At 41.9% G+C, this 22,999-nt stretch overlaps 2 protein-coding genes across 2 annotated transcripts; one reads left to right on the top strand and one right to left on the bottom strand.

Moving 5' to 3' along the window:
* The first annotated feature begins 10,200 nt into the window (after positions 1-10,200).
* Positions 10,201-15,521, top strand: gdf10a (growth differentiation factor 10a). Its single transcript, XM_080482300.1, has 3 exons — positions 10,201-10,768; positions 12,294-13,456; positions 13,594-15,521. The coding sequence occupies exons 1-3, from the start codon at positions 10,525-10,527 to the stop codon at positions 13,783-13,785; spliced, it is 1,599 nt and encodes a 532-aa protein (XP_080338426.1). The 5' UTR covers positions 10,201-10,524; the 3' UTR covers positions 13,786-15,521.
* A 2,826-nt stretch (positions 15,522-18,347) lies between these two features.
* znf488 (zinc finger protein 488) lies at positions 18,348-21,833 on the bottom strand. Its single transcript, XM_080481169.1, has 4 exons — positions 21,686-21,833; positions 20,762-20,981; positions 20,182-20,410; positions 18,348-20,082 (listed from the first exon to the last, which is right to left on the bottom strand). The coding sequence occupies exons 1-4, from the start codon at positions 21,697-21,699 to the stop codon at positions 18,989-18,991; spliced, it is 1,557 nt and encodes a 518-aa protein (XP_080337295.1). The 5' UTR covers positions 21,700-21,833; the 3' UTR covers positions 18,348-18,988.
* Between the last annotated feature and the right edge of the window lie 1,166 nt (positions 21,834-22,999).

The following is a 22,999-nucleotide window of genomic DNA, read 5'->3' as shown; positions in this document are numbered from 1 at the left end:
CTCTTCATACAGCTGAAAATGTTCCTGTGTCCTTAGCGGAGGTGACAAGAAGTTCAAACCAAGATTTTCTAAATTCAGGGCAAATCCCCTCTTGAGCTCTTTAAATAGACAGTCTTACAAGAGTATTTGAAAAGAAACATGTTGCCCATCAGATCAGCTAGAGGCTGGCATCATGTTTCCTGTGCTGAATAAAAAAAGACTTTACACCACTCCACCACGTATACTGATGGAGAGACGGCGGAGAGAAGCTCAGGGCCAAACAGAGTGTTTTCCTTGGCTGCAGTCAGAAAGAGTACCAAAGGGGGAAAAAAATCCCTGGATATAGCATGAAATGCTGCACTGCACACAACAATAAACATGTTTTAACGGCAACTGGAAAGAGTTTTTACTTCGTCTGTTACTTAGAGGTTTGGCTTGAAGGATGAGTAGGAGGAATATTTAGTTCACTACTTTGCTTGTGACTATGCTTTCTCTGTCTCTCTCTCTCTCTGTCTCTCTCTCTCTCTCTCTCTCTCTCTCTCTCTCTCTCTCTCTCTCTCTCTCTCTCTCTCTCTTTCTCTCTCACACACAAACACACACACACACACCAATGCAAAACAACATATTTCTCCCGCAGCCCCCACAGACCTTCACTCCATCATGTCACATGTTTCATGAAAGTTTTTCCTGCCAGCTGCCCTCAAGGTAACTCACACTAACATAACCACCTCCATGGGAATCTGAGAACTGCATAGTCGAGTTGAATCTGTGGTTGTATGCTCTATAAATCGTTATTTCGGGTGTTTTTCATGATTCAGATATCTTCGGCTGGACAAACAGAAGCCAAAAGAAAAGAAGTGGGCTTCTCCTCCTGTATCAGTACAAACTTAGAGGACGACAGCAGACTAAATTGTTAGGGCCAGTCTCAACATCGATTCCCTAGGCAGCTTTTCACCTCGTGGCTCCAGAACACCCGTGTGGTGTGGCTCTGGGCCACTGAGCTCTAAAGACAGATGAGATAATCTGGCAATGATGGAGGTCCACTGTGGAGAGTGTTTTGTCTGTGATGAAGCTAATAAAGTCCAGCCACACTGTCTGATCCCTGATCCTTGGCCCAGCTCCAGATCGGGCATACTGCTCCTGTCTCTTCACTTATCGTCTCCTCTCTGCCCCCTCCCAACTGTGACAGGAGGGTTTCCAGGATCAGCTTTGATCAGTGTCTGCCTGTCATTCAGCATTAGTCACCCTGGGATAGGGGAGCACACTCTGGGCTCGGGATGGACCGGAGAAGTGCTGAATGGTTAGGGCCCATGGCTGTGGAACAATCAGCTCTGTGTGGTAAAGCAGATGTCTGGGTGTTAGCAGACATGCCACGGTGTGTGCCACATGCCTCACCCCTGACACTGTCATGAACCAATCTGCACTGCACATTACAGCTTTATCTTCTACGTACGGCCCCACGCCTCTTCTAAAATGGAACTCTTGGCGAGATTAGGGCTTATGTTATTCAATCAGAACTTGATATTTAATGAGTTTTCCAGGGCAAAACTCTGATGATGGGCATATGTATTTCTGCTGACTGAACAGTGGAATGATCAGAGGGCAACACATGCAGATTCACAGTGTTCCTCTTGTATAAAAATAGCTTATTTCAGTCTACAACTCCTGTGCTGCCTGAATGCCACTGCTGCTGCTGCTGCTGCTGCTGCTGCTGCTGCTGCTGCTGCTGCTGCTGCTGGCTTGTTTGGTTGCCAAGCATGACCTCAAAGATCTCCTGTTCACATCTCTCATCTTAATCTACCTCATCTTTGCATAGTACACAGTGTAAAAGATGACCGAGGGTTCAGGGAGGTTGAAGAAAAAGTTAAACATTATTGCATAGCATAGGTAAATAATGAACGATAATGTAAAAGAAACAGAGCAGTGCGGGAGATATGATCAGGCAAATCAGAGGAAAATGTGTCAACTGAATATTGGAAATTGTAGTAGTGGCACGGCTAAACGTCAACCAGATAACTCTACCACAGAGCAGTTCAACAGCTGTAAAACATTCCCATCCATATCCCAGTAGCAGTGCCCATGGACACCTGGTAGCCCTCTGGAAACATTGTGAATTGCCCATGGTGCATGTTCTCAAAATAGTGGTCAGAACAAACTAACTCATTCATTGTATGATTTAAAAAAGGATGAACTCCCACTTAAAGAATAGAAACAATAGGTATAAATGTTTCTCACATGCGTTTAACACTATTTCACAACCTGTGCTTTTTTAAAATTCACTTTCACTACTTCAGAAAACTTGTATTGCCTTTACGTCGGTCTTTGGTGGAATAAGAATCTACATAACAGACACAATGTAAAGACCTCATGGTTCATTGCCGGAGCCTTGGAAGCAGGCCCGAGCGCAATATAAGCATACAGACACAAATGCCCATGAACACATTCAGAGTATCCACACAAACCTTAAAACATCTGACACCACTTCCCTGCTGCTCCCTCCATGTCATAAGGGGAAGTCCATTCATTTCAGAAAAATGCCTTGTGAATCAGAAAGGCTGAACCAAGACTGAGGTTTCAGTTTACATGGCGACTCAATGTTAACAGCTCGTGTCCGCCACATCCCAAACCATTCATAAATAATATTTATATTTCAGGGCTGTGATAAGATGAACAGGCATCATTGATCATGAAGCACTGAACCATAAAAGTAAAGCAACATGAAATTCGACATTGTTCATTTTAATCTTCCAGTTGTCAAATCTATAAAACTTAAGCAGCCAGAGTTTTATTCTATAAAATGTGATGCTTTCCAACTCATGGCCACTCAGCTGCAATCACATTACTGGTGAACATATCAGATAACACAACCCTTTCAGCATTTCCTGTTCATAAACCAAACGCTGAGCTTCACCCAGCAGCAATCAATCACCGAGGTTTATGTTATTGTGCGACCACATGCAGACATACACAAACATAACCAGACTCAAAGGGCAAGTCAGAATGACACAGAAAAAAGTAAAAGTCAGGTCAAAAAAAGTGACAAGTATGCCAGGTAAAATCAGGAAAAGTGAAAAAAAACTTAATAGGCAAGCAGGGAAATGGAAAGTTACGTAGAATACTGAGACAGAAATGCTGACACATGTATGAGTGAGTCGCCAGAAGCAGATTTAACTCATGTTTTCCTTCAGACTGTCTAAAGACCTATTCAAGCTCATTGTACTGCAAAAGTGCAATGGATTTCACAATATCTTTATTCTGAAATGGTAAAAGACATTGACCTCAAGGCTTTTAAGGGGAACAATATACCCTATATTGCCCACAACACATTACGTAAATGTGACTCATTTATTTTACAGCCTCCATGCAAAACCGCAGCTCTCTATGTGCACATTTCCGAGAATGCCTTGGTATTCTCCATAGTACACGAGGGATGTAAGTTCCCCTGGTTAAATTAAAACTGCTTCCGTCTGTCCTCTAATCTGACGAGCCAATAAAGGATTGAGACCTGAAGGTTCACTTTGTCTAAAACCAGGAAGTTATCAACAAAAGGCCTTTACTGATATTAATTGAATCAGCGTTCCTGTGAGATTGGACACTGCTGCTCTGGCTTTGACCTTACAGCAGGCTTTCAAAAGACTGACAATGTGCTCAAGACTCACTCGCTCTCTCACTGTATATTTAGTCTGTGGGTTGCCCTGCCGGTAATACCTCCAGAGGCAATAGATCCCCGTGGATGAAGTCTTTGTCCTTGTGTCGACAATTGCCAAGATCATGAAATATCAAACTCAATCAACACGAATTCGGAACAGAAAAACATAAAGGTTTCTTTTTTTTTTTGTCAGCTTTCTTGACTGTCAGCAATCAGTCAGTTACCACTATCATTTTTTTTTACTTCCTGAAAAACCCGCCATCATGACATCACTGGAGCAGCGGTCATGTTCAATTAGAGCCCTGAGCACATCAGGAGGTCTGAACCCCCACTAATGGGAACTAGATATTGCCATTATTACTCTGCATGGAGCGTACATTTATTGGGAAATATCATACACCGACTTACTGAATGATGGAGACAGGAGCAAATTAGTCCATAGGTCGATCTGACAGATCCATCAAGCCCCACTCTGTATTACATATCTACTTTCTTCAGAGACACAGCTCTGGAATAACAAACTTTTTTTTTTCCAACGGACCTTGAGACCACTGGGCAAAAGTCAGCCCAACAGAAACAAACCACATGTAAATCTCAGCAGGACGCTGTACTGAATGTGTGTGGGCATATCACGCTCTGGTAAAACATCAGCGTGCATGAGTGTGCAAGATTATCACATCCCATAGAAGAAACACAGATCCTCCATTCTTCACATCTAAGAACTCAAAAAAAAAAAAAAATAACACAAAATGTGAAGTGAAGAGGAAGTGACAAATATGCACCCTTTGATTTGTTTTACAGTTTAAATACTCAAGCTAATTCCCTTGTGTTACGGCTCTGTTTTCTGTCAATATTATTAAACCTGCAGCAATTCCCACTCCTCAAATTAAACCTTACTTTTCACTTGAATTTTGGAACAAGCTAAGAAAAACAGTGCAGTCCGCCACAAAGGCTCAACATTCACGTTTCTGTTTGACACGGTCATCTACCAAAGTCACTCAGGCCCCGTTGTGAAATCCTAATAATTAAAGGATTTAGCCAATCAATCTCACAGCGCAATTTCCTCCATCCTGGCTGCAGCCCAATGGGGTTTCAGGGCAGCCTGTAGAGGTGAAGGTCACGGACCTATGGGACGTGTTCAGGAAGTAGCAGCACACAGCGCAGTCTGTAATGAATATCATGGGCGTCAGAGTAAACACAACACCACTAGTCACAGTTCAAATCACACGCTCACGAGAATATTTGGCATTCTCAACAAACACTGGACACTCAGTTACTTCAATGTATGAGCACCGAGCTGCTTGCTTAGCTCTGTCACTAACTGGAGACTGTTGTATATGAGTGAATATGCAATAACTTGCAATAATTGTTACAGCAATGGAAAATAAATCCTATGTTTTTATGCTAACAGTACAGATGTGCCTCACACGCAACATAAAAGTTGAGGTTTACAGGGAATCAGTAATGTTTCTTTTCCCATTGGTCAGACTGATGTCCCCGCTAGTACAGAAGGACAAGTAGAAACACGCACACACATACTTCCATTTATTTTTCTTAATCACTGATCAACCCTCCTGTCAAGTGGTTTGAGTCGCTGTCAGGGAAACTACTGTGAGCTGCTTCACACAATAATTGTGCCTATACCTCGCCACAGGCTGGGAGGACAGAAATGAGCCAAAGTGAATCAGAATCAGTCAGATGCCAATTAGGCATGAACCAATATTCCCAAAGAGAGTTGGTGTACCATGGGTTCATTTTTCTGCACAAAAGTCAATACGTCACATTAGGTGAAATCGTGAGAAGTCAAGAGCTGTCCACTGGTTTTTATCCACGGGTAAACCAAGACGCCCCCTTTCAGACTATTACAAGGCCACCTGTGAGTCCAGGAGCGTTCTATCAAAAGCAAAGAGCCAGAGGAGAAAGAAAACCCCAAAACACAAATGTATTTATTGAGACAAATTCAGAGCAGAAAGGGAAATATTTGGTTAGCTCGGCGGCGAACGGTCGGCGGTGTTGGAGCAGTCCACAGTTGAAGCGGGGAGAAACAGCCGGCCCTTTGTTTGCAGACAGAATGGTGCACTCCGTGGGGTCACTGCAGGAGGCCCAACATCACAGACACAAGGAGACATACGCACACACACACACATGATTGCCTGCACATGCATGCACACACACACAAAAACCATAACATTCCTCTGCTTCTATGAATGTTTTATTAACCATGTGAATGGGTCACAGAGTTACCCCCCCCCCCCCCCCCCCCCCCCCCCAGCATAACTACAGTCTCCATGGACACACACACACACACACACACACACACACACACACACACACACACACGCACACACACACACACACACACACACACACACACACACACACACATACACGCACACACCTCTGCTCTTTCTCACATGTGTACTAAAGCAGAGTGGATGACATTCATACATGGTGGAGTTTTTTTTTCTTCTCATCTTAACCCTTCAACTTGTGTCTTCTGTAAGGTGACAAAGTCCAAATCCAGTCAGTTATTCTAGTTGCAGACAGTCTGTGTCTTACTGGACTTTCTTTTTTTTTTCACCAGTGTCCTGGCATCAGTCTGACAGCAGAAGTGAGGACTTCTCTGCCACAGATAAACATTGACAAGAACATATTTTCTCTATTAACACTAATGGTACAAAGTGTCACAGGACTGAGTCTGAAAACCCGGAAATAAGGTTTCAGTTACACATTTAGAGTTCCCCTGATAGATGCTTGAGAAAGTTTCTGTGGCTTAACACAGGCTCATAAAACATTCACATTTTACTCTACTATTCAAAATAATATTAATAGTATGATTCCTGCTATTCTTTCACACACACTGTTGCAAACAAGTAATGACATTACAATACATTATGTCCTGTACAGGCTAAATGTGTTTACACTTATATACATGGAAATTATTATATTCATTATCATTCTATAATCAGTTGATAACATTTTCAAGGTGATTCTAAGGTTTAAAAGGCTATGTGTCACATCAGGTGTAATGTAATGCACAGGTCATTTCTAGTTTTCACTTGTGGAGTCCACTCTGCACAAATAGCAAGTAGACTTATTATTTGTGCAGAGTGGATGTATTGGTCTTAAAATTCTTTGCCGTCAAGCGCATTGGGGGTACATTTCACACTTTGTGCCCAGATTATCTGCTGTTGAAATAGCAAAGTGAAATACCACTTTAACCTTTTTACAGGATCCAATCCCGGCTAACTATGGATGGAAACATGATGGATGGAGTATTGTTGTCATAAGCTCTAGATCTTGCCATTAGATAATAAAATCTTAAAACTACAGAACATTTGTAAAGATTATCCTGCTGATACAACGATATAAGAATCGTTAACTTTTATTTGTCACAGAGTTTGTGGGGGTATCCAAAAACCAATGGAAAAATCTCATCGGCGTTCTGTCAAGGGAAACATGCTCTGTTTAACTGAACTAATGGTTTTGGTTTCACTCGTTGCCATTGAGATTCCTGCTTCCAACTCTGTTGAATGGGCTTTTGTTTTGATCAGAGCGTGGAACTAAATTATCCAATGCTGGCCAAACAAAACCAAAACCTGCATGGCTAGATACCACCAGACTTAAAGACATTGTAGACATTTTACAATGAGACCTATTTGGTATTTGGTTTCTTTCCAAGAGAGAAGATCAATGCCATTCCAATGGTATAAATAACACAGCATGGAAGCGTTTGACTTACACCACCTCCTCTACAATTTTATGAGCACAAGACATTTCCAGCTAGTCCGTCCTACTTAGGATGTTCTGCTCTGTTCTTCTTGCACATCAGTTACTGGAGGATGACTGATCCATCCCGAAATGTCTGTGTCTACCCACAAAAAAAAACTATCAGGCGCCCACCACGATGTTGTAGACACGCAAAGTCTCACCCAACATCATGCAAAGGTGTTAAACTAGGAGTATTTCCAAAGCCACCAGTGACACACACACACACACACACACACACACACACACACACACACACACACACACACACACACACACACACACACACACACACACACACACACACACACACACACACACACACACACACACACACACACACACAGCATGTTAATTCCTCACACTCCTGCGCACCCCCACAGTGAGTGGAGCACAACTCTTGTTTGGTTTGGACAGACCTGCGAGGGGACCTCCATGCTGAACAAACTATAACACACTGTGGCCCTGTAACACAGCCTGAGTAGTCAGATACAACAGGCTGCACAGTTCAGTGCTGCTGGAAGGATCAGTGTAACAACGCCAATCTCTCAAGAACTACATAAGAAAATAATTCTTCAAGCAATGCAATGGGAAATGTGCTTCTCACCTAGACACCTTGGCTCCTGTCGTGTATGTCCACAATTAAAAGTCACAGCTCCACATCTGACATGACAGTAATGATTCAAATCAGAATGTCCGATTTTATTTTTTCAGTTGAGTCCAAACAATTACCTCATGTGTCTTTAAAGCTTTAACAGTATTGTGAGTACAATGTACTTTAACTTGTCACTTCATATATGTCCATGCTTCAGATAGAAATACTAACATATTATTTTATTGCCGGTGATTCATCTGCCTCTATGTACTTTATTTTATGAAATGTCGCCACGGTGGTGCTGATGTCTGCGTAGTCATGATGGAAAGAGGGGCGTTATTGTATATAATGCCCAATATTAATCTCACACTGCCCTACATATTCAGGGTCACAGGTCAAAGCTATTTCATGTTGTCTTCTCACGCTCCAACTTGTATTAATCTGTCTCTTCCCACTATTTATGTTGACCCTAATACCCTGGTTTCAGTTATCACTTTAATGTTCCCTCCCTCTGTTGCAGGTGTTATGGCTATTCAATATTATGGGTTGTTTTGACATGAACTCCTTTGCTCTTTTACTTTGTAGAAGAGATAATGACTCAGGCTTTTCAGTCTGAGCAAAATGTGAAGAGTTCCTTACTTCTATCCATATTACGTCAGACGACTGCAACGAGAAACATGTTGTTCTAATGACAAGGGATGTTTAATACCTTGTTAATGACAGAGGACAAGAGTTCACTGTTTTCCAAATGTTGCTGCTTCCATAGAAACAATGGTATATTTTTATTGTGTGACAGCAGGGGACTTTATTTTACAAAGTAAACTTTCCCACTAAATCTCCATCGATATTTTCATTAAACATGAGACTTTACCAACCGGTAAACAAACTTTAATCCATTCCAGTAACCAGTGCAGAGACATTTGTTATTTTACTGGGTGAAAATTCAACATAGTACGGGGAAATGGCAAATAAATTGTATACGTTGCATACGTCCTTCATATTGTTCTGCAACTGTCTGACACACACGATCATTTTCAATTACAACTTGAGAAAAGTAAAGATTTAAGACCTGTCGCTTGTGTGAATCACAGTGAAAAGGAGTATCCTGTGGGGCCCTCAGGGGCCAGAATGGTAGTAAGTAGCTGTCTATACATGCGTGCATACATGTGCACAAGTGACTGTGTGTATGTGTGTGTGCACGAGTGTGTGTGCGTGCGTGCGTGCGTGCGTGCGTGCGTGCGTGCGTGTGTGTGTGTGTGTGTCGTGGTGGTGGAGAGTGACCCGAGAGGCCCAGCTAGTTACAGCCTCTCTGCTGGAGACCACCACTTCCACAAAACAAGCATTGTTGGTACAGAACTCCAGACACCAGAGACACACACTGGAAATAACTTGTATGCACACACACACACACACACACACACACACACATTCAAAAATACATACACACCAGAGACCAAAACTGGCCATAGTATGAAACCCATAGTCTCAGCAGAGGTCATGTTCTGTTTGCCATGAATGAAATCACAGTGAGTCCTTCAAATGGGTCTCATCAGCTCAGACATTCACTCCAGAACTCACTCACTCTTTCTCTCTCTCTCTCACTCATACACACACTCCAAAAAGCACACACACACACACACACACACACACACACACACACACACACACACACACACACACACACACACACACACACACACACACACACACGCACACTATAAAATGTGGGTCCCGGTCCTAACAATAGCCCTTGGGTGGTTGGTCGGACTATTATTTTAGGTGTTTCTATGCTAATTATGTGTGACTGAGACCATGTCAAAAGCAGTTACTGGAAATAATGTGGTGAGCTGGAAATTTTGAGGAAGAATTACTTTGCCTGCAAAGTTAAAAAAAAAAAAAAAAAAAAAAAAAAAAAGCAGTTTATGGAGTTTGAACAGAGACTTTGTCTGAACAAATCACTTCAAAGTCTCTTGAACACAGTGCCTGGAGCGGTCTTATTCGACTGATGCACAAATTACAAGGAAGATATCATCATCAACCACACCATCACTGGAGAAGGAAGGAAAGAGGGGGGGGGGGGGGGGGGGGGGGGCAGCAGCGTCAAGACCTCCACTTCTGGCTGTGCGCTCTGCAGAGAGACCTCGTTGGATAACAGCAGTATACGTCAGCGCCTCTCTGAACTCCTGTATAACCCCCTCAAGCCTCTGGCGCTCACACAGACGCAAGTGTAAAAGTAGCAGCTCAACAGTTGCCCGGACTAACCCTCTCAGCATCCCGGTCCCCTTCATTCTGACAGACACAGAGAGAGAGAGAGAGAGAGAGAGAGAGAGAGAGAGAGAGAGAGAGAGAGAGAGAGAGAGAGGGAGAGAGAGAGAGAGAGAGAGAGAGAGAGAGAGAGAGCGAGGGGAGCGACAGCGAGACGAGCGCGAAGGACAAACTGAGAGAAGAGCGCACGCACTTCTGTACTTTGTTTCGTCTTCTGGCGCATCATTGGACATTTTCTTCCTCTCGGATTATCTTCCAACTCACTTCAATGGCAGGACAGACTATGATTTCCTCGCACCTGTTACTGCTGATGTTGCACAGTTTCCTGGCCGCTGCGTCGTTCTGGATAGTGACAGCGGACAGCAGTCTCACCCGCTCCGCGTCGCATCCCTTCTCAGAGGACCTGGACCAGGACGCGATTTACCAGCACATCCACAGATTGTACGAAAAATACAACAAGGAGGGTCGTCTTAAAGAGGGAAACACTGTCAGGAGTTTCAGAAGCAGCCAAGGTGTGTGAATACACTCATCAATCTGCCAACAATGTCGAGTTGTTGCTGTAAAAGTCTTGAATGCATCCATTTATATCTACTAGGTGAACAATCTGTGCACCGGTGACATAATAATAATAATAATAATAATAATAATAATAATAATAATAATAATAATAATAATAATAATAATAATAATAATAATAATAATAATAATAATAATAATAATAATGCAGTCACATAGTTCCTCTGATCTTCTTCAGACAGTTCAGTTATTAAAAGTTCATCACTCAATTGTCTCAACCAGATGCTATAAATAGGTGGGACTATTTTGTCTCATAAATGATTTTGAGCCACTGTAGTCACACAGTTGGACCCCAGTCATACATGAAAGAATGCAAATGGATTCTCTTCCAGTAAAAAAAAAAAAAAGTACAGTGAAACCTTTAGTGGCTGTTTGTGCACTGCGAAGGGTCGCTGTCGCTGGCTCCTGAGTTCCTGTTGTTTCTGCAGAACACCAGTCATGACTCCACGTCCTGGAGTCAAGGGGGCTTAAAGCACAGTCGTTCCTCTCTGTCTGATGCTGTTTTTACGAACACAACTCACAGACATTTATACCCTGCATAGCTCTCAGATAGCATATCATAACACGTGTGTATTTTTACTACAGAGGCTTGCTGTAATCCAAGGAGAGATGTAAGAGAGTTTTCACAACAATGTAAGACCTGTTAAAACAGTTGATTACGTCTTGATGTCTGGGCAGACAGTTGTGGCTGTATTAGGATTAAGGAGAAGCTTTAAGAGAAACTGAGGTAAGCATTTCCATATGCAGACTGAATCCAAGGTAATGTATATCTCTTGAGTCGCTCCATACTTCCGCTGAACTCTTATACAATGAACAATAACTCTGCTGTTGGAGTTAATGTTCATCATGAATATGTAGCTCTCTGTCCCACCCCTCAGCCCCCCAAGCCCCCCAGCCCTGCCAGCCACATCCAGACTTTGGGTCGTCTTCAGGGCGCCTTCAGGAAACCTACCCACAATATCACCAGACACACAGCACATGTAAATCTGCAAATGAAATGTGTTTAATCTCCCCAGGTTTTGCAGATATGCACCACAAATTAATGTTTTTGTTGCAACACTGTGCTTTTACCTAACTATGAGTTCATTTTTATTGCATTGTTGTTCATTCCTAATGGTACTTTTCCGCCCCAAATTACTGAGAAGTCTGTTACCAAGAGCTTAAATACCTGAGTTCAAAGAAGGGTCAGTTCCTGGATACCATTGTTAGGCTGAAACCTTCTAATCACTGCAAATATTTAGTCTGAAAGTCAGAAAAACAATCAGATAATCGCTCACTCATTTCAGCTAATTTGTCTCTTTAAAAACAACAACATAGAAGCACCTGTGAGATACAAAAGTGCAGAATTGTTTCCACATGCATGAAAATTCAGATTCCATAACACATGACTTCACGAGAGTTCAGTGCAATGTTGTCCACCTGCCTGACTGACACTGACGGCCTTATTTATTGTCTCTGCAGACTCCGCTGACCACAGGATGATGTACCGACTCAACCTTACCACCCTCCAGGACTCAGAGGTCGTCCTCTCGGCCACATTCCACTTCCTGCTTGACAAACATCCACATCAGAAATCCTGGTTCTGCAGACGCTTCAAGAGCCCATCCTGTCGTTCTGCTGCCGTCCACCCTTCACCGTCCATCAGCTTGATCCTCCGCTCTGTCTCTTCTGGGTCAGAGGTCGGACCTGGGTCAATGGGGTCATTTCTAGGCAATGTGACCTTCCACCTCCACAGGAGAGGGGTGTGGCAGATGAAAGATGTGACCCAGGTCATAAAGGAGGCACGGGACAGGGGTCACCTGCTGGTGTCAGTTGAAATGGATTTTGGGCAGCAATACCCGTACAAACCAGAGGAGACCCTGTCTGTTGGCAACACGCCATATCTCTTACTATATGCTAATGACCAAGCCTTGTCAGAGCCCAACAGTGTAGCTCCAAGCCTTCAGAGATATGACCCTCTCAACGAAGGAACAGAGCCCTCACATTCCTCTCAGTCTTCCCAGCTCCTAGACAAACCAAACTCCTCGCCGGAGTTGAAAGGACGCGTGAGAAGAGAAGCAAACCTACTCCTTCACCCCATCCAGAACAATGAGCTGCCTGAGGTTGAGTACAAGCCCAGTGGATACAGGAAAGAGGACCTGTGGGAGAGCACTTGGTACCTGGCACTTAAGCCCAAACCTAAATCAGAAAAGAAGGAAAAGAAAAGAAAAAGTCAGGAAGAAGAAGTTGTGGAACAAGGTAGAGGAGTACATGAGTCTCACACTCTCAAAGGAGGAGAAAGAACACCACAGGGGGTCAAAACTGATGAATCAACTGTGAAAAAACTCAAAGACGCTCGTACAATAGCTCTCAGTGACAGACGAAAATATGAGTGGATACACGAGGGAAAGGAAGGAAAAAAGCACAAGGGGAGTGATAACATCCAGTCACCTGTTCTGAGTTTTGATGAACAAACAATGCGTAAGGCCAGGAGGCGGCAGTGGAGCAGCGCCCAGCACAGAGGGTGCTCCAGGAGGAACCTCCGGGTGGATTTTGCTGATATTGGCTGGAGTGAGTGGGTCATTGAACCCAAGGCCTTTGATGCCTATTATTGTGCTGGCACATGCGGATTTCCCATGCCCAAGGTACGAGCTCAAACATCTGAATTGATCTCTATCTTTTTAATCTTCCTGTTATCAGTGGTGAAGAATAGCGTTTGATGTTCATTCATTCTATTGATTTTCCCATTCATACGTTTTGTTCTTCTCTCAAATGCTCTCAGGTCATGAGACCCTCGAACCATGCCACGATCCAGAGCATAGTCCGAGCCGTCGGGATCATCCCTGGAGTTCCAGAGCCCTGCTGCGTCCCGGAAAGTATGAGTCCTCTGGCAGTGCTGTACCAGGATGAATCCAGGAACCCAGTGCTCAAGATTTACCCCAACATGTCCGTCCAGTCTTGCTCCTGTCGATAGGGAGAAAAAAGGAAAAAAAGAAACAGGACTAATGGAGACAGAACCATACCTCTGTAAAGTGGTTTCCAGATCCTGAGAAACAAAGTCACTTTGGCCATCGTTTTTCCTGAAGGAACATAGGCTGTAGAGAAATCACTTCCATCTCTTCTGTCCCGCGGCAGTAGACCTGAAGAGAGGCATTGTCTGGCATCTGTGTTAGCAAAAAGAACAGAGTCACACATGTAAAGTCAGAGCTCCACATGTCTGAGAGGCCCAGTAGTTTTTACTCTGTGTTTGAAATAACATTGAGGATTTTATGAACAGGAGCATATAAGGGACCTTTTCCTTTATATCACAGAATGTACTTGTTTTTCAAACAGCTCACAGTGAGTTTTTGTTCTCGTGTTCTTTGGATACAAAGGCTATAAATAAAAGACTGTATCAATGTGTCATCGGGCAGCTTACACAGCAGGGAGATTATGAAACATTTTAACATAGAGTGTCCAGCTGTTCTTTGTGCATTGTACATATATGCAGTGTAGAAATGTTTGCAAGATGAGAAGGTTATTGTGCATTCTTGCTCTTCATATGTTAAAAAGGAAGTATCCAATGAAGCGTAGAGAGCATCTGGAATCCATTTTGTACCCGCCAACTCCCTTATGTCAAGATTGATATAATTAAACCAGAATTATTTTTTTATTTCGAAAGTGAGACTTGGTTAAAATTAATTTGTTATTGTTGCTAGATAATGTATTACTATATTTTAGATGACACTGTTTTGTACATCTGTATTGTTTAAATTATGAAAAGTTAGTCTTCTATAAGTTAGAATAAAAATGTAATTTAATCCAACTCCCTTGCTGGAATATTATTGTTTTACACATTGGGTTATTCGTGGACATTACTGCATATAATATAAAATTCTTGAGGTGAAATTTTTCTTTCAAATCAAGCCTAAAACTAGATGGCTTTTCCAAAATAGCTTTGTATAAAAGCAGGAAGGTTCCACTCAAAGATAACCAACATCCCCCGAAGGCCCCTTGAACCCGTTATTACCTGACGCTAAAGGCTCAGAAGTCGTTGTCCACCAGATCGTGCAACGGATGCAGTGCGGTGGATTAATGGTTGATGGAGGAAGCAGGCTTGCACCTATTAGGACGTCATCCACTCCAACTTCAAAACATGGCGCACTTCCTCCTTTCTATCTAAGTGTCATCTAGTTCAAAAGCAGAATATTTCTGTAAGAGGGGTTTCTCCTCAGTAACTTTAAAGAAAACAACAACAAAAAAACCATATGGTCTCAGACAGATGATCTCAACCGTTTTAAGTCCACTGAGGGAGGAAAGTGACCCATGTGGTCCCTAAACACTGTGTCAAACTGACAGTGAAATGACAGAGGGAACCGTTTGATTATCAGCCCATTACTCTGTGGGGTTTTTTTTTTTTCTTTGCCTTGAGCCTTGAAATGTTGGCACAGAGTACCACATCTGTTCACAACAGCAGAATGCTTTGAAGTTTGCCACAACTGGACATTAACATAGTCTCAAAGACAGACATTTAGTTATTTCTTTGACAAAAGGAACAAAAGACTGAACACTCATACTGTTAATTGCAGATGAAAATAATGCTGCTAGTCTTGAGGCATGGGTGCATGCTTTGTGCATGACCCACAGTCAAGTAGTATTTCTAAAGAACAATTGTATCACGACTGTCTTCATAAAATGTACAGTAATTAATAAAAGTACTTGCCCTGTGCTAAATGTTATGTTGTATTGTCTTGTAGCTTTGAATCAAAGGATACTCTACAATGTTTTTGTTAGTTTTTTCATTGAAGAAATCAAATGTTAAAGGGAAAAAAGGCAAAAAAAAAAAAAAAGACTTTTCTATTACGGGAATCTGCCATTCACTGGTTGAGACTTGATTTAAATCTATCTTATTAAAGCACATGGCTTTTGTAATTTACATATTCTCATACCTTCAGATTAGTTTGCAAAGACCTATTGGCAATCTGTTAGTGAATTGTTTAGTTTATAAGTGAAAATCAAGTTGGATATAATTTAATTTGATTCAAACTTGAGAAAAACAAATACTTCGAAACAGAGTGAATAGTTTAGTTCTGAGTCAATAGAGGAATATACACATTTTATTTGATTATTATTACTGAGATAAAATGTACTATATACACTAACGCTATACTAACATCACTGATTTTGTTCCTCCAACTGCTGTTTTATAACATGTAATGATGAAATGATCAAAAGTTGCTGGACAGGAAAAAATAAGTAAGGAGGGACAGAGATTTTTTATTACCAAATATGTTGGTAGTTTACTCCATTCTTAACATCTAAATGAATGAAAATGTTCAGCAACTCTTTACTGTTTTAGGAATTTACCATTTCCAGTGTTTGACCTGCATTTGAATGATGACGATGACTGTAATTGGAATGAATAATGTTTACCTCAATAGATCTCAGAATTTCAAATTGGCTGACTGAACTGTAGAGGGGGAAAAAAAACACAATTTTTTTTGTCGTTTCCAAACCGATCCCCTTTTATCCTGACTTACAGGGCTCTATTAGAACGTGAACCCCATGTCAAGCACAATCACAGTCACAGGAGAGTACTTACAATGGTCAATTCCAGTTGAGAAAACCACAGTAGTCTCGGCTCACGTTCAGAGCCCGGCGTGCTCAAAAGCCTGAACGAAACGAGGCAAGCAGAGAACCAAGAACAATATTTGTTTTTCCATATGATGGCTGTTCAATTAAAGGGGAGCAATACTGCCATTATTAGACAACAGAGGCTTTTTGTCTGGCCTGAAAAAGCTCTTTCCTCACATGGTGACTGAACTTAGGAAAATAATGGTTCTGTTCACTACGAGAGGGTATTAATAGAGTGACACTGTATTGCTTAACCACAAATTCAATCAAGTAGACCATGGATATTTTCTTTGAAAGCCTTTTTTTTCTTAAAAACTTTAAACTTTATTCAGCCAGTTAGTCCATATTAGCATTGGTAAGTGTCCTTTTGCAACCTTAAGGTAAGTGCTGTTCTAAAATGCAAATATTTTGTGAGAGGTTTTGTATGCAGTAGTTGCATCTTCTTGGAAGTTTCAGTCGTAGTTAATTGGAGTTCCTTTTACACTGTTAGTCATTGCAACGCCACTTCAGGTTCAGTGTCCCGAGGAGAGAATCCGAGCCCCATCTGACATATAGATAGAGCACGATGTGGCGTTCAAACACCAATATTGGTATTGTTGGTAGTATATTGTGCAACCCAGTGTACCAACTGAGCCACCCACGGAGTTATCAAACATACGCTTTCCAGTTGATCACCACCACAAACAAAGCAAATGTGTTAAACTCTAACTGAGATATTACTGAACTCCCAGAAGGCTCCAACTAATGGTCTGATCCATTTATAGAGCAAGAAAACTGGTACATTAGACTGTGTTCTATTCAAATGTGAATATTAATAACTCAGTGAGCGTTGTCAATGTGAGCAATAATTTGACTGTGCTGTGAACTTTATGCCCTCGTTTTGTCTCACTGAGCTGTAACTGAGAGAGCTATTTATGTCCATCCGTCCACAATCTAACCTTAAGCTGCCCATGACTGATAGAGAAACATAAAATTACACTTTGTGAACTTGTGTAAAGTCAATATAAACCTTTGAGATAACGTGAAGTCATTTATGAGAGGCATCTTGAAAATTTTACTTTAATTATTATTATTTGTTTATAAAGTGTTCAAATATTGTTTCACTGTGATATGAAGGAGTTGATAGAATATTGCAAAAATAACATTTTACATCTTAATCTGTGAAAAACATATGAGTTGATCATCTGTTTTAGGAAAGCTAATTCATAGGAAAGCAAAGTTATCCATTAGCAATAATGAAAACATTAAAATTGCAGATGTTATGAGTATCATAGCAGCACTGTGTTTAATCCCTGACTAAAGATTAATGTCCACACAAATCCAATTGTCAACAAAGAATTCACCGGGCTCATTTATATAACACAATTTTATGTAACTTTGTTTTACTTTTGTTTAAAACCTTTAAACTCCTAATTTTACCTGCTTGCTCAAGGAGATGCCAGTGAAAGGAAAAATAGTCCCAATAATATCGTAAAGGTGTTCTCAAAGATCATTGGACTTCAGCAGATGGACTTGAGTTCCCTTTTGGGAAAATAGTTGACAATTAAAAGAAATCAAAAGAAAACATATCAGTTTGTCTCTTCTAAAATCTGCCTCATGCTTTCAGACAGACCTTACATGAACCAAATCACAACTTGTCACTCCAAGTCCCTCATTTGATTTGCCACTAGGCTTCTTAACGCAGACAAAACCCATTTTATAGAATTTTATGACTTTTATTATTTATCACTGCCAATGTATTGTCATATAATGTTACATTTGTTAAATGGTCATTATAATCTATTTTTATGATTTTAAATATGTTCCCTAATATTTTAACCACAGTGACAGCCAGTTGTTTGAACTGTGTAAACTGGGATGTTACATGTTAATTGCGCTTAAAAGATTAAAAAAAAAAAGAAAAAAAAAAAAAAGTTGAATGGTCTGAGGGAAACAACGTGTTTATTTCCTCCTATTGTGTGGTGCAACAATTTATTTTTTCCCCAATAAATTACCAACATCCTGATATCACTTGGGATAGTCTAAACACAAAGAATCAACTAATGAGAGAACAAAAGTTGGTCTCAGTCGCCACCTGTTGGACCTAAATCCACTAATTAAAAGCAGGCTGATGGAGGAAAAGAAATACCCAAGACGTTTGTTTCAGTTTTATAACTTTAGACTTCCAAACATATGTGCAAACACAGTCAGTTCATATCCGCTGGAACAAATCAGAGCAGAGAAAAGCTGATAAATACGAGGATTCCTTTCGGATATTTACGCACACAGTCACGAGCTCACAGTCTGTCTTCCCTCCGGCGTTCCTTAAGGCACAAAATAATCATCAACCAAACATACAGAGCTCAGAGGACAGGCGTCTGACTGCAGTGGCATCAGTTTGCATGTATCTCTAGCGACACCTAATGGACAGGTTGAGGTGGTCGCTTGTGTCCGATATGCTATGTTACAGATACCTACATTCAATGTTACGGCCTACACCAAAGTCTCGGTGTGAATCAGGAGTCAACGCTTGTTAAATACGAGCACCATTAGGAAATAAATATAGCTTTTAGTCCATTATTGTTTCAGTTATGAGACGTCATGTGTCTGGACAGGTGATGTCGCTCTCGAAAGTATTCATGGCAGATGGGGCAGGTGAGTTTGTCCTCTTTCCTTCTCCTCACCTGAGACTCCGCCGCAAACTCCTTTTTGTGGTGAGAGCGCATGTGGAAAACCAGGTCTGAGGTCATGCGAAAAGACAGGTTGCATTTGGCGCACCAGTTCTGCACCGACACGCCGAAGGAAGTGAAAGTAGGCGGAAGGATCGTGAGGGAAGATGCGGTTTGCAGCTGAGCGCCAAAGTTTCTGGACCAGTGCTCCGGCGCGTAATGGAAAGCATTATTCATTGCAACCGGGGAGGGTACAGACTGCAGCTCACCGCTCAGGATGTTGGACGCGATCAGATTGTTGTATCCCATTACAGTCCTGGAGGTGAACACATCACTCATCTCCTCCAGGCGGCTAGAGGGGGCTGTTGAAGCGTTGCTGAGATGCGCGTGTTGGTCACCGGGAGAAGTTCTTTTACTCGGTTTACAAAATGCGCTTTTCTGCTCTCCCTGGTTGAAGGGGAGGACCAGAGAAAAGGCGCTGTTACCGCTTGAATGCACTCCTGAGCTTTCCTCTCTTTCCGATCGTGCCTTCGTCTCTCTGTCATGCGTAAAAATGCTCTTGGTTTCTCCAGCCAGGGAAGTTTCATCATTCTTGTGTCCAATTTTATCCGATTTGATCTGGTCAGGTTTTAGTTTGTCCTCAGACGAAGACGTCTCTCCTGTTGACTGATCGTAGCCTTTATTCAGCTGCGTAATGTTATCATCATTTGAAATGTTCGTCTTCTCCAAAAGAACTGTTTTTCGCCATTTGGGATGAAGGGTTTCCTCATATTTTCTCCTCTTGGGTGAAATCTCCGCGTCCTCGTTGCAGCCAGATTTTTTGTGCTCCAAATCCCTTGCGATGTTGTGGAAATCTGTCACTCGGCGCTGCTTCTTTACTTCCACATGCTTGTGCTCGTAAATCTCGCTGTTCCAGGTGTCAGTCTTGACTTGAGGACACAGGAATCGGCAGTGGGCCAGGAAAGGATACTCATTTCTGAATATCTGGTGACATCGTGCGCATTTGAGTTCTGAAAGAAGATAATAATACATTTTTAGGAGGTGACAATCTGTGAATAAATCGACATTTGTAGTGGAATAACAAATGACACCAAATGACCTTTTCTCACCTTGCTTTGATCCTTTGGTCCTGCCTGTAAAGCCCAAGAGGTGGGACAGCTCCTGGTCGTACCACACAAGCAGCTCTTCCTCCTCCTGGATGTCTCGGGTGGTCCTCACATACAACTGACCCGCTTTCAGAAAGGCCTCGGTGTTCTGCTCCTCTCTGCTGCGCGCCGCCTGGACCAGCCGCAACCAGGACAGCACCCAGGCAGAATTACGCATCGCCTCAGGGTCGACCTGTTGACGGAAGACACGGAAATTTGACTCTGAGACAACTCCTGGGTTTCTTACAAACTTGTGCTTACATGATGAAACGATCCAAGCGTTATTTTTAATCTATCATAAGTGTGTTTGCAGGTGTCAGTTTGAAAATTTTAAAATCATATTGACGTTTCATTGACGATTCATTCATCTCACATGAACGTAAACATAAGATACATAAGTCACATAAGATAAGGAATGATAAAGGAAATCAGAGATACTGGTTTTAAAATGATCTCTATTGAGCGTTATAATCCATAGATGCAAAAAATATAGGTCGAAATTTAAAGAAGAACAAAAGAAAATCTACAAAATTTTCCAACTCACTCTGAACACGTAGGATTTCGCTCGCTTGTCACAGGATTTCTGCGCTATGAAGGCAATGGTGTCGTAGAAAGTGTTTTGGAGCACACATGGTCCAAAGCACGTGCCCGCAGGGATGCTGCGCGTAACGACCACGCTGGTGTAGAGATCCGCTGGATGCTGGAGGATTTTACTGTCACTGGTCCAAAAAGACCGAGGCAGGAAGGTGTGATCCATCGTTAAACTGTTACAGAACACATCAGATTTCAACGTTATTAGAGGGAGATGGAATGTGTGTGAAACAGTTTGCAGTGAAATATAGATAAGGGAATTCACGGCAAAATTACGGTATCATTATCAGATTCCATCTGAAACAAACGAAAAAAGAAACTAATAGGTTCCATATTTTAAAATGTAGTTACATATTCGGACTGTGTGAAGTATACATGATCTGGGGTTTCGTTGGTGATTTGGATTTTCAGTTGCGCAGAATTGTGTTGCTGTTCTGAAAAATAATCAGTGAAATTGTTATGTTTGGGTTTTTTTTCCTGGTGGTATTACAGGACCCACTGCGGAACAGGCGCTGCCGGTTTCGAGCCCAAATGATTTCTTACGTCCTTTGTCTCAGTTTTTCACTCGGTTACTCCTTTTGTCTCCACATCTGCCGCGGAGTCAAACTGCCTCCTCGATGCGTACCATAAGTTCAATACGTTTTCTTGATAATCTATGAACAGCAGTAAGACTCGTACATAACGTGACATTTTGGGGTTTTTCCCATCAGTAGCAGAAACATGTTGGGATTTGGTTTGGAGTTGGAGGATGATTCGATGCCAATCAACAACGACTATCTTCCTATGTGAAATAATGACACCGTGGAGTAAAATCGAGGATCATCAATTAAAAAAAACAAACAGTAAAGTGAGTGAGTATAGGTGTCCGTGGACTCACCCGGAGGATGTCATGGTGGAGGACGTTGGTGCCGAGAGGCAGCAAGTTGCAGCAGCAGGTGCAGCGGACCTCAGAGACGAAGCCCTTTTGGTTTTGTTGGTGTCGAGTTAGTTATCTGGCTGAGCCTTCCTCCGCACTGTCGCCTCTCTCCTCTCACACTCCCACTTATCCCCTTCAGAAAGCGCACTGGAGCGTGGCGCATTGACTTAAAGGCGTGCGCGCGGGCGGGCGTGCGCACACGCACGCACGCACGCATCTAATTCCGTTTTTCTTTTTAGGGAAATTCTCCATTGGGTGATTTAGAGTGTCGAAGAGAAATGTCGAACAGCACTCATTTAGTTATGGTGGTATTATGCAGAATACTGGTAACTGATTTGGACACTCACATTTTAAATGCTCACGTTTACATAATGTAAAAATTAAAAAAGGAAGATTTGAGTCTTGATACTGTTTAAATATGTGTTTTGTTTTTGTTTTAACCCCTTAAAAAGTGGACTGGAATGAATAGTAGTTGCAAGCAAGCAATACATCTCACATTATTGTCAATGATGTCAACATGGAGTTTGTAAAACAGTATTTGCTGATTTGCACAATAGGCTACATGCCAGAATTTGGGCACGTTTCTGAAAACAATAAGTCTTTGCTTCTCTGCAGGAATGGTGGAAATTGTCTGAGCTAATGTGGGCAAGGGGAAAGAGTAAAATTGGCCACTATTACATGACATGATGCAGGGTGGTCTGGGTTTGCCACTGGGCAAATGCATTATTCATGAACTAAATGTTTCTGTCTAATGAGCATTTAATGATTATTCTGCATCAAAGACTTGGTTTTGGGTAAATGTCCTGTTGGCTATTGAGCCAACTTTTTAAATGAGGTAGAGGGAGCACATGAAAGCTTTGAAAAGAGACGTTTTGGGCGCACTCCAACTGCCTGCTGCAATTACACCACAGACCAAAAACTACTGTTTTATTTCATGTTAGATAACGTCTGCTATAGTTTTTAGTTGAATATTACATGTTGGATTCGATGACAATCACACGAAGACTGGCTTGGAAAGTTTCCCATATTTTTAGATGTACTCAAACCTTTAAATAGATTATATTCTTGCCCCACCCCTACATTTGTTTTTTGTTTTGAGGGCAAAACGTGCACTCCAGGTTGAAGAATATGGTGGGTATTATAGGAGGGCTGGAACACTCCCTTCTAATGAAAATTTGGATGAATGACATGATATTGAATTCTAAAGCCTAACAACACATGTTCCTTTATTGGTAAGTCTCTGGTATGCTTTGAGCATATTTTAGACTTATTGGT

The sequence above is a fragment of the Lipophrys pholis genome (assembly GCF_963383615.2).
Source record: "Lipophrys pholis genome assembly, chromosome: 15".
In the NCBI taxonomy this organism is placed as follows: Eukaryota; Metazoa; Chordata; class Actinopteri; order Blenniiformes; family Blenniidae; genus Lipophrys; species Lipophrys pholis.
The sequence above is the reverse complement of the archived record's forward strand: the minus strand, read 5'-3'. Positions and strand labels throughout refer to the sequence as shown.